Source organism: Oncorhynchus keta, chromosome 21 (assembly GCF_023373465.1).
Source record: "Oncorhynchus keta strain PuntledgeMale-10-30-2019 chromosome 21, Oket_V2, whole genome shotgun sequence".
Taxonomy (NCBI): domain Eukaryota; kingdom Metazoa; phylum Chordata; class Actinopteri; order Salmoniformes; family Salmonidae; genus Oncorhynchus; species Oncorhynchus keta.
The window spans coordinates 53,410,984-53,423,054 of record NC_068441.1 but is presented as its reverse complement, the minus strand read 5'-3'; the positions used below and the strand labels follow the sequence as shown (position 1 = coordinate 53,423,054).

Below are 12,071 nucleotides of genomic sequence, written 5' to 3'. Positions count from 1 at the left end.
GTAGAAAAGTGTCAATACCTGAATTTATTCATGATGTGAAAAATAATTATCTAAACATTAACATTAATTAGTCACATGTGTTCATATTTAAGTGACATTTGGGGTTTTCAAACATGTTCCAAGGTCAAATAAACGCCCCCAGTGCTAATCACTGTGAATGAAATAGGTGCTACAGTAAAAGTGTTGTAGAATGTATATATGGTGTCATTTCATGGGGTGTTGAATAATACAGAATGTTGCTTGCCTTTTACTCCACCCAATTCAATGGGCACATTCTGAATCATCGTATATGGAATACAGGAAGGAGTATGCAGCGATAGTAAGGAGGTGAGGAAGGAGGAGGGGGTGGTGAGGAAGGAGGTGGTGAAGAAGGAGGTGGTGAGGAAGGAGGTGGTGAGGAAGGAGGTGGTGAAGAAGGAGGTGGTGAGGAAGGAGGTGGTGAAGGAAGGAGGTGGTGAGGAAGGAGGTGGTGAGGAAGGAGGTGGTGAGGAAGGAGGTGGTGAAGAAGGAGGGGTGAGGAAGGAGGTGGTGAAGAAGGAGGTGGTGAGGAAGGAGGTGGTGAGGAAGGAGGTGGTGAAGAAGGATTAGTAGGAGTTGACTGTACTGAATGTGACGCTGTTGTCTGTGGTGATTAGAGTTAACTGTGGAGTTGAAAAATGAACAGGCTTAGAACAAAACGTATAAGATCTCCCAAGCCTGTGTTTACCATATACGTTATTTTGGGCGTTTATCCAAACGAGACGTTCATTATTCCCACATGGGCTTTGTTCAACGACGGCGGAGTTAGTGCCTATTATTATTTCTCTATACATCTCAAGCAAACTGGAAACAAATTAAAACCGTGATAAGATCTGTAAGAAACAAGAAACCATTTTAAGCGTAGCACCGGTCATGTACATAACAGACAATTACATTTAAAAACATATCAATTTCTCAATGTGCAATATTTTTTATCTTATATAAAGTAGTGATTTTATTCCGTTTAGATGTAATTATAATTGTGTAACATAATTGTAACATTATGCGCTATGACTATGAAAAACTACAACATTTTGGGGGGTGATTTCGTATTGTACACATACCGTTTAACAGCACACTTTTATTTTGAAGGCAAAATCAGTAGAAACGGAAGTCTTAATGCTGCTGCCGTGACACTAATGTTTTTTACGGTTCAATGTTTCATATCAACAGTGCAGGACCTTTCCATGTGTTCACTGCCACCGTGTGGCTCGGGAGGGAACAATATTCAATCACTACGTAAATTAAGAACGCAGCACGTCAAGTCGTGTTAATCATAGTTGTGTGTGTGTGTGTGTTTGCGTCTACGTAGATAAATTACAGTACCAGTCAAAAGTTTGGACACCCCTTTATACATTGTAGAATAATAATGAAGACAACAAAGCTATGAAGTAACACATATGGAATCATGTAGTAACCAAAACAGTGTTAAACCAATCAACCAATCAAAATATAAACCAATCAAAATATATTTTATATTTGAGATTCTAGCCACCCTTTTCCTTAATGATAGCTTGGCACACGCTTGGCATTCTCTCAACCAGCTTCATGAGGTAGTCACTTGGAATGCATTTCAATTAACAGGTGTGCCTGTGGAATAACCTTCTAAATGTGTTTGAGCCAAGCAGTTGTGTTGTGACATGGTAGTGGTGTTATACAGAACATAACCCTATTTGGTAAAAGACCAAGTCCATATTATGGCACGAACAACTCAAATGAGCAAAGAGAAACAACAGTCCATGATTACTTTAAGATGTGAAGGTCAGTAAATGCAGAACATTTCAAGGTGTCTTCAAGTGGAGTCATAAAAACCATCAGTCACTATGATGAAACTGTCTCTCATGAGGACCGCCACAGGAAAGGAAGAGCCAGAGTTACCTCTGCTGCAGAGGATAAATTCATTAGAGTTACCTGCCTCAGAAATTGCAGCCCAAATAAATCCTTTACAGAGTTAAAGTAACGGTGGTGTGTGGGTGCTTTGAGTAGGTGAACAGATGATCTCTGCATGTGTGGTTCCCACCTTGAAGCATGGAGGAGGAGGTGTGGTGGTGCTTTGCTGGTGACACTGTCTGTAATTTATTTAGAATTCACCTGTCAGGAACCACAGAATTCTGCAGCGATACGCCATCCCATCTGGTTTGCGCTTAGTGGGACTATCGTTTGTTTTTCAACAGGAGTATGACCCAACACACCTCCAGGCTGTGTAAGGGCTATTTGACCAAGAAGGAGAGTGATGGAGTGTTGCATTAGATGACCTGGCCTCCACAATCACCCGACCTACAACCAATTGAGATGGTTTGACCACAGAGTGAAGAAAAAGCAGCCAATAAGTGCTCAGTATATGTGGGAACTCATTTAAGACTGTTGGAAAAGCATTCCTCAAGAATTTTGTTGAGAGAAAGCCAAGAGGTGTGCAAAACTTTCATCAAGGCAAAGGGTGGCTGCTTTATAGAATCTCAAATATAAAATATATTTTTGATTTGTTTAACACTTTTTCTGGTTACTACATGATTCCATGTGTGTTATTTCATAGTTTTGATGTCTTTATTATTCTACAATGTAGAAAATAGTAAAAATAAAGAAAAACCCTTGAGTGTGTAGGTGTATCCAAACATTTGACTGTTACAACACCTTTAGTGCCTTCCGGAACCTCACACTGGTTCCTCAGCCACGTTGGGGAGAGGTAATTCATTCCCTGAGGATTTTTTTTCCTGCAGAGGAGCTGAGCCACAGGTGCCCCAGTCTACAAAACTCAAGTCGTCATGGAGTATGCCTCCTTGTGCTTTTAAAGGGAACGTAAACAACAAAAGAACAGTCTGTCCTGCTCCTCTCCTCTCCCCACACAGTCACTTCAGTTGATTTGGCTTTCCAGCCGAACTTAGTCATCCCTCACCCATCATAGCCTTGCCATTCCCAACCAATCAGAGCACTTGGAAATGTTCATCTGGACACTGCACCCGCCCACTCAGGTCGGAGTGTTTATCATCGTCGTCGTCCGAAGGGAGGTTGCAAAGGTGGTTTCATGGTTGTATTGGTAAACATCTTTAGCATGCAGACGCTACCACAGCGTTTTCTATAGTGGTGTTTTATTGTGCTTCCATGGGAGAGTCATTCTAGAGTCATTCTAGAGTCATCCCAGAGTCATTCTAGAGTCATCCCAGACTCATTCTAGAGTCATTCTAGAGTCATCCCAGTCATCCCAGTCATTCTAGAGTCATCCCAGAGTAATTCTAGAGTCATCCCAGATTCATTCTAGTCATCCGAGTCATTCTAGAGTCATCCCAGAGTCATTCTAGTCATCCCAGTCATTCTAGTCATCCCAGAGTAATTCTAGAGTCATCCCAGAGTCATTCTAGAGTCATCCCAGAGTCATCCCAGAGTAATTCTAGAGTCATCCCAGTCATTCTAGAGTCATCCCAGAGTCATCCCAGTCATCCCAGAGTAATTCTAGAGTCATCCCAGTCATTCTAGAGTCATCCCAGAGTCATCCCAGTCATTCTAGAGTCATCCCAGAGGGTTCTAGAGTCATCCCAGAGTCATTCTAGAGTCATCCCAGACTCATCCCAGAGTCATTCTAGTCATTCTAGAGTCATCCCAGAGTCATCCCAGTCATTCTAGAGTCATCCCATAGGGTTCTAGAGTCATCCCAGAGTCATTCTAGAGTCATCCCAGTCACTCTAGAGTCATCCCAGACAGTTCTTGGAGCTTGCTCATGTGAAGAGTAATTTACGACTTTGTGGCGCCAGATCTGATAAGATCTCAGCCTGGCAGATTCTGACACAAGGCTGGAGAGAGAGAGGGTGCCATACACTTTGACCCTTTGTCATTCCAAGTAATTGGTTTATCACTCTCTCCAAGAGGTTTATGTTTTATATCGGTACTGTGTTTATAAGCCTTAATAGACATGTTGTAAGTGTAAAGCTATTTGTCATTTATTCATGAACATTTGTATATTGCATAGTTGCAAATGTGTGCATTTTCTTTTGTCTTTATAAAACCACAACGATAAGATTCCATGTCATTCAGATTACCACAGTAATAGAAACATCTAGAAACATCCTCAAATAGAAACAGCTGTGTGTCGTGGTGACTATCGAGAGGACAGCGATGAGCCTTAACATCGTGTTCTAACAGGACAGCAGTGGGCAGAACCAATCCGTTATAAGTATATAGCGGGTGAGGGAAGTCACAGCCTGGCCACTCAGACGGATGAGGGCATTCCAGCCAAACGCTTTTACGTGGTCCACCGAGATGGATTTAGTGACCAACAGTTGTTTGTTTTTTTACATGGTCTGTCTGTCATTTCTCCGGATTTAGCGACCAATAGTTTTTTTTAACAGAAGCTACTTCGGGATTTTGGCAATGAGACCCTTTATCTACCTCCCCAGTCTGATGATTTTGTGGATACTATTTTTCTCTGTGTCCAAGTATGAAGGAAGTTAGGGGTAGTTTCGTGAGCCAAAGCTAACTAGCGTTAGCCCAATGACTGGTAGTCTATGGGTATCTGCTAGCATGATGATTCCCAAAGTATCCCTTTTAAAAAGTTAGTTTTGGTTTGACGAGGGAATGAGAGCACTGTCGTTGTGCAGTTTGACTGACAGCTGACAGGACATGTTGACATGTAGTATTTGATTCGACATGGGGACTCGTGATTGGCTGTTTGAGAAAAAAATGTAGAAGAAACCTGCACACTGCTCTTGATAGTATCACTGCTTTTTAATAAGCTTTACATCTAAAGAGGGTTCTTATTTTTTTCTCATTTTATTCAAACGTTACCAAGCGCCTGCAAACAAAAAAAATAAGATAATTCAGACGAGCGAGTGCCTTTTTGGAAATGCTGTTTAGAAGTGTGAAATGAGCGATCGTAATTCTGGAGGTAGAGTCGCCACGGTTAGATCAGTGACATCATTTATAATACTGAGTACAATTAAGGAACCAGGAACACTGAATACAGGAAACATTATTTATAGGCTGGCCAGAGAGAGAGAGAGAACGTATTTAACTCACACAGTAGAATCACTCCATAGATTAAAAGTTTAAGGTTACATAGTCTTAAAAACAGATATTATGACCATATTTATACATCTTGTAGTACAGCAAGAAATACATATCCACTTAGTAGAATACACACTGTGGTGTAACATGAAATAAAGGTTTGTGTACCCAACAAAACATTCAAGCAATACCAGGATGTCCAGGTCACAGGTCACCGGACCCACAGGTCACCGGACCCACAGGTCACCGGACCTGAGGTTGAGAGACATTGTGCTATGCCCCAATCCCAAACAGACCCTTAGACCCTACCACTTATTCACTTGTGGAGATCTGAGAGGATTTGATTTGTACAGTGGGGAGAACAAGTATTTGATACACTGCCGATTTTGCAGGTTTTCCTACTTACAAAGCATGTAGAGGTCTGTAATTTTTTTTATCATAGGTACACTTCAACTGTGAGAGACGGAATCTAAAACAAAAATCCAGAAAATCACATTGTATGATTTTTAAGTAATTAATTTGTATTTTATTGCATGACATAAGTATTTGATCACCTACCAACCAGTAAGAATTATGGCTCTCACAGACCTGTTAGTTTTTCTTTAAGAAGCCCTCCTGTTCTCCACTCATTACCTGTATTACCTGCACGTGTTTGAACTCATTACCTGTATAAAAGACAACTGTCCACACACTCAATCAAACAGACTCCAACCTCTCCACAATGGCCAATACTAGAGAGCTGTGTAAGGACATCATGGATAAAATTGTAGACCTGCACAAGGCTGGGATGGGCTACAGGACAATAGGCAAGCAGCTTGGTGAGAAGGCAATAACTGTTGGCGCAATTATTAGAAACTGGAAGAAGTTCAAGATGACGGTCAATCACCCTCGGTCTGTGGCTCCATGCAAGATCTCACCTCGTGGGGCATCAATGGTCACGAGGAAGGTGAGGGATCAGCCCAGAACTACATGGCAGGACCTGGTCAATGACCTGAAGAGAGCCGGGACCACAGTCTCAAAGAAAACCATTAGTAACACACTACGCCGTCATGGATTAAAATCCTGCAGCGCACGCAAGGTCCCCCTGCTCAAGCCAGCGCATGTCCAGGCCCGTCTGAAGTTTGCCAATGACCATCTGGATGATCCAGAGGAGGAATGGGAGAAGGTCATGTGGTATGATGAAAGAAAAATAGAGCTTTTTGGTCTAAACTCCACTCGCCGTGTTTGGAGGATGAAGAAGGATGAGTACAACCCCAAGAACACCATCCCAACCGTGAAGCATGGAGGTGGAAACATCATTCTTTGGGGATGCTTTTCTGCAAAGGGGACAGGACGACTGCACCGTATTGAGGGGAGGATGGATGGGGCCATGTATCGTGAGATCTTGGCCAACAACCTCCTTCCCTCAGTAAGAGCATTGAAGATGGGTCGTGGCTGGGTCTTCCAGCATGACAACGACCCGAAACACACAGCCAGGGCAACTAAGGAGTGGCTGCGTAAGAAGCATCTCAAGGTCCTGGAGTGGCCTAGCCAGCCTCCAGACCTGAACCCAATATAAATCTTTGGAGGGAGCTGAAAGTCCGTATTGCCCAGCGACAGCCCCGAAACCTGACGGATCTGGAGAAGGTCTGTATGGAGGAGTGGGCCAAAATCCCTGCTGCAGTGTGTGCAAACCTGGTCAAGAACTACAGGGAACGTATGATCTCTGTAATTGCAAACAAAGGTTTCTGTACCAAATATTAAGTTCTGCTTTTCTGATGTATCAAATACTTATGTCATGCAATAAGAACTCCCCTCCCCTGGGTGTCTAGGTGTTAGAAAACTAAAACCTGCAGACACTAGACCCTCCATGAAATTAGTTTGACACCCCTGACCTAGCCTAGCAAATTGGAGGTATAAGTAAATTGCTTTTCAAATCCTCTCAGATCTCCACAAATGTGTAGGGCGTAACGTCTAGGGGTCCATTTGGGATTGGGCCTAGGTCATTAAAACGACAATCAACTCTGGGAATCCTCCTGAGTGTAAAGCTGCAGGTCTGTGGAAGAACAAAAACAACAGACATCAGAAAGGAAAAATGGTGCCCTAAAATAATTTCTCTAGAAATATCAAATAGAAAACAAGGTACAGTGGGGCAAAAAAGTATTTAGTCAGCCACCAATTGTGCAAGTTCTCCCACTTAAAAAGATGAGAGAGGCCTGTAATTGTCATTGCCCCACTGTATATTGTGTGAACTGTATCTGAACATTTTACTTGCCATCAATGTCCTTGCTTCCTCCGTCATTGTTTTCTCAATTCCTCACAGCTCGTCTGAGGAGGTCGTCTCAGGGAGTAATTGAGGAAACAAGGACGGAGGAAACATGGGGAGGAATCTCAATTGCACTTCCTTGATTCCTCACGTCTTCTCTCCTCACCTCCTTCTCATTGGCTCCCCTTTGACCTACCCCTCTGACCTTCTAATCCAATGGGTGTTGAGAAGGAGGCGAGGAGAGAGAATGCGAGGAATCAAGGGAAGTGCAAGGGAAGTGCAATAGATTTTGACGGCTACTAGTTTTCAGTCACACACACTGAGAAGTCTTACCTGACCGGTGGTACTCCACCCTGGTGAGGAAGAGTCCTTCTGGGGGTGATGTGAGGTTGTGAGGGTAGGCCTGAGAGTCCTGGGCCTCCAGTAATTCCTTCACCCCAGAGACAGACATCTGTCCCTGGCCAACTGCCACCAGAGCCCCTGTCATCCTACGCACCTTTTTTTTTAAACAGAGGAGTAACACTGTCTGGGTCCACCGCCGATGCATAATAATCATGATTTTTTATTACGACAGTAACGACACCCCTGGCTGGCGGTGACGCTGGAATACACAACCTACCTGTTTGTAGAGGAAGGATCTGCTCTTGAAGGTAAGCTCCCAGAACTGAATATCTCTGCAAGAGGACAACAGACATTTAAAATATTGCAGACAGAGAGAGAGAGAGAGAGAGAGACAGAGAGAGAGAGAGAGAGAGAGAGAGAGAGAGAGAGAGAGAGAGAGAGAGAGAGAGAGAGAGAGAAAAAGAGAGAGAAAAAGAGAGAGAGAGAGAGAAAGAGATAGAGAGACAGAGATAGAGAGACAGAGAGACAGAGAGAGAGACAGAGATAGAGAGAGAGACAGAGAGAGAGACAGAGAGAGACAGAGAGAGAGACAGAGAGAGAGACAGAGAGAGAGACAGAGAGAGAGACAGAGAGACAGAGAGAGAGAGAGAGAGAGAGAGAGAGAGAGAGAGAGAGAGAGAGAGACAGAGAGAGAGAGAGAGAGAGAGAGAGAGAGAGAGAGAGAGAGAGAGAGAGAGACAGAGAAAGAGAGAGAGAGAGACAGAGAGAGAGAAAGAGAGAAAGAGAGAGAGATGCCTGGAGGTGACAGCATCCCCTCCCACATATGCCCCCCTAGGCACAACTATGACAACATAACCAACAAAAACGGGTCACAACTCCTGCAGCTCTGTCGCACGCTGGGTATGTACATAGTCAACGGTAGGCTTCGAGGGGACTCCTATGGTAGGTACACCTATAGCTCATCTCTTGGCAGTAGTACTGTAGACTACTTTATCACTGACCTCAACCCAGAGTCTCTCAGAGCGTTCACAGTCAGCCCACTGACACCCCTATCAGACCACAGCAAAATCACAGTCTAGTTGAACAGAGCAATACTCAATCATGAGGCATCAAAGCCAAAGGAACTGAGTAATATTAAGAAATGCTATAGATGGAAGGAATGCAGTTTGGAAACCTACCAAAAAACAATTAGGCAACAACAAATTCAATCCCTTTTAGACAACTTCCTGGACAAAAGGTTCCACTGTAATAGTGAAGGTGTAAACCTGGCAGTAGAAAATCTTAACAGTATATTTGACCTCTCAGCTTCCCTATCAAATCTAAAAATCTCAAATAGAAAACCGAAGAAAATTAACAATAATGACAAATGGTTTGATGAAGAATGCAAAAATCTAAGAAAGAAATTGAGAAACCTGTCCAACCAAAAACATAGAGACCAGGAAAACCTGAGTCTACGCCTTCACTATGGTGAATCACTAAAACAATACAGAAATACACTACGGAAAAAGAAGGAACAGCATGTCAGAAATCAGCTCAATGTAATTGAAGAATCCATAGACTCTAACCACTTCTGGGAAAATTGGAAAACACTAAACAAACAACAACACGAAGAATTATCTATCCAAAATGGAGATGTATGGGTAAACCACTTCTCCAATCTTTTTGGCTCTATAACAACGAACAAACAGCAAAAACATATACATGATCAAATACAGATCTTAGAATCAACTATTAAAGACTACCAGAACCCACTGGATTCTCCAATTACATTGAATGAGTTACAGGACAAAATAAAAACCCTCCAACCCAAAAAGGCCTGTGGTGTTGATGGTATCCTCAATGAAATGATCAAATATACAGACAACAAATTCCAATTGGCTATACTAAAACTCTTTAACATCATACTTAGCTCTGGCATCTTCCCCAATATTTGGAACCAAGGACTGATCACCCCAATCCACAAAAGTGGAGACAAATTTGACCCCAATAACTACCGTGGAATATGTGTCAACAGTAACCTTGGGAAAATCCTCTGCATTATTATTAACAGCAGACTCGTACATTTCCTCAATGAAAACAATGTACTGAGCAAATGTCAAATTGGCTTTTACCAAATTACCGTACAACAGACCATGTATTCACCCTGCACACCCTAATTGACAACCAAACAAACCAAAACAAAGGCAAAGTCTTCTCATGCTTTGTTGATTTCAAAAAAAGCCTTCGACTTAATCTGGCATGAGGGTCTGCTATACAAACTGATGGAAAGTGGTGTTGGGGGTAAAACATACGACATTATAAAATCCATGTACACAAACAACAAGTGTGCGGTTAAAATTGGCAAAAAACACACACATTTCTTCACACAGGGTCGTGGGGTTAGACAGGGATGCAGCTTAAGCCCCACCCTCTTCAACATATATATCAACGAATTGGCGCGGGCACTAGAAAAGTCTGCAGCACCCGGCCTCCCCTGCTAGAATCCGAAGTCAAATGTCTGCTTTTTGCTGATGATCTGGTGCTTCTGTCACCAACCAAAGAGGGCCTACAGCAGCACCTAGATCTTATGCACAGATTCTGTCAGACCTGGGCCCTGACAGTAAATCTCAGTAAGACCAAAATAATGGTGTTCCAAAAAGGTCCAGTCATCAGGACCACAAATACAAATTCCATCTAGACACTGTTGCCCTAGAGCACACAAAAACTATACATACCTTGGCCTAAACATCAGCGCCACAGGTAACTTCCACAAAGCTGTGAACGATCTGAGAGACAAGGCAAGAAGGGCATTCTATGCCATCAAAAGAAACATACATTTCAACATACCAATTAGGATTTGGCTAAAAATACTTGAATCAGTCATAGAGCCCATTGCCCTTTATGGTTGTGAGGTCTGGGGTCCGCTCACCAACCAAGACTTCACAAAATGGGACAAACACCAAATTGAGACTCTGCACGCAGAATTCTGCAAAAATATCCCCCGTGTACAACGTAAAACACCAAATAATGCATGCAGAGCAGAATTAGGCCGATACCCACTAATTATCAAAATCCAGAAAAGAGCCGTTAAATTCTACAACCACCTAAAAGGAAGCGATTCACAAACCTTCCATAACAAAGCCATCACCTACAGAGAGATGAACCTGGAGAAGAGTCCCCTAAGCAAGCTGGTCCTGGGGCTCTGTTCACAAACACAAACACACCCTACAGAGCCCCAGGACAACAGCACAATTAGACCCAACCAAATCATGAGAAAACAAAAAGATAATTACTTAACACATTGGAAAGAATTAACAAAAAAACAGAGCGAACTAGAATGCTATTTGGCCCTACACAGAGAGTACACAGCGGCAGAATACCTGACCACTGTGACTGACCCAAAATTAAGGAAAGCTTTGACTATGTACAGACTCAGTGAGCATAGCCTTGCTATTGAGAAAGGCCGCCGTAGGCAGACATGGCTCTCAAGAGAAGACAGGCTATGTGCTCACTGCCCACAAAATGAGGTGGAAACTGAGCTGCACTTCCTAACCTCCTGCCCAATGTATGACCATATTAGAGAGACATATTTCCCCCAGATTACACAGATCCACAAAGAATTTGAAAACAAATCCAATTTTGAAAAACTCCCATATCTTTTGGGTGAAATTCCACAGTGTGCCATCACAGCAGCAAGATTTGTGACCTGTTGCCACGAGAAAAGGGCAACCAGTGAAGAACAAACACCATTGTAAATACAACCCATATTTATGCTTATTCATTTTATCTTGTGTCCTTTAACTATTTGTACATTGTATATATATATATATATATAATATGACATTTGTAATGTCTTTACTGTTTTTAAACTTCTGTATGTGTAATGTTTACTGTTAATTTTTGTTGTTTTTCACTTTATATATTCACTTTGTATGTTGTCTACCTCACTTGCTTTGGCAATGTTAACACATGTTTCCCATGCCAATAAAGCCCCTTGAATTGAATTGAATTGAATTGAGAGAGACAGAGAGACAGAGAGACAGAGAGAGAGAGAGACAGAGATAGAGAGAGAGAGACAGAGAGAGAGAGAGAGAGAGACAGAGAGACAGAGAGACAGAGAGAGACAGAGAGACAGAGAGAGACAGAGAGACAGAGAGACAGAGAGACAGAGAGAGAGACAGAGAGAGAGAGAGAGAGCGAGAGAGAGAGAGAGACAGAGATACAGAGAGAGAGAGACAGAGAGAGAGAGAGACAGAGAGAGAGAGAGACAGAGAGAGAGAGACAGAGAGAGACAGAGAGAGAGACAGAGAGAGAGAGAGAGAGAGAGAGAGAGAGAGAGAGAGAGAGAGAGAGAGAGAGAGAGAGAGAGACAGACAGAGAGACAGAGAGAGAGAGAGCAAAACAACACCGGTAATGACATCATCGTACCACCTGGAGGTGTGGTAACTGTTGTCTTGAGACATTGTGTCGACATCACAGCAACAACGTCTAC

At 42.8% G+C, this 12,071-nt stretch overlaps 1 protein-coding gene across 4 annotated transcripts in view; it reads right to left on the bottom strand.

Moving 5' to 3' along the window:
• Positions 1-4,967: 4,967 nt before the first annotated feature.
• pusl1 (pseudouridine synthase like 1) overlaps positions 4,968-12,071 on the bottom strand; it is a 75,044-nt gene continuing 67,940 nt past the window's right edge. Inside the window, exons 6-9 of one of the 4 annotated variants that reach the window (XM_052474228.1) lie at positions 7,878-7,932; positions 7,592-7,754; positions 7,268-7,333; positions 4,968-7,048 (exon numbers count right to left, since the gene is read on the bottom strand). In XM_052474228.1, coding sequence (XP_052330188.1) covers positions 7,302-7,333; positions 7,592-7,754; positions 7,878-7,932 — 250 coding nt within the window. In that variant the 3' untranslated portion in view covers positions 4,968-7,048; positions 7,268-7,301. The other 3 variants (XM_052474226.1, XM_052474229.1, XM_052474227.1) reach the window with 3 other exon arrangements.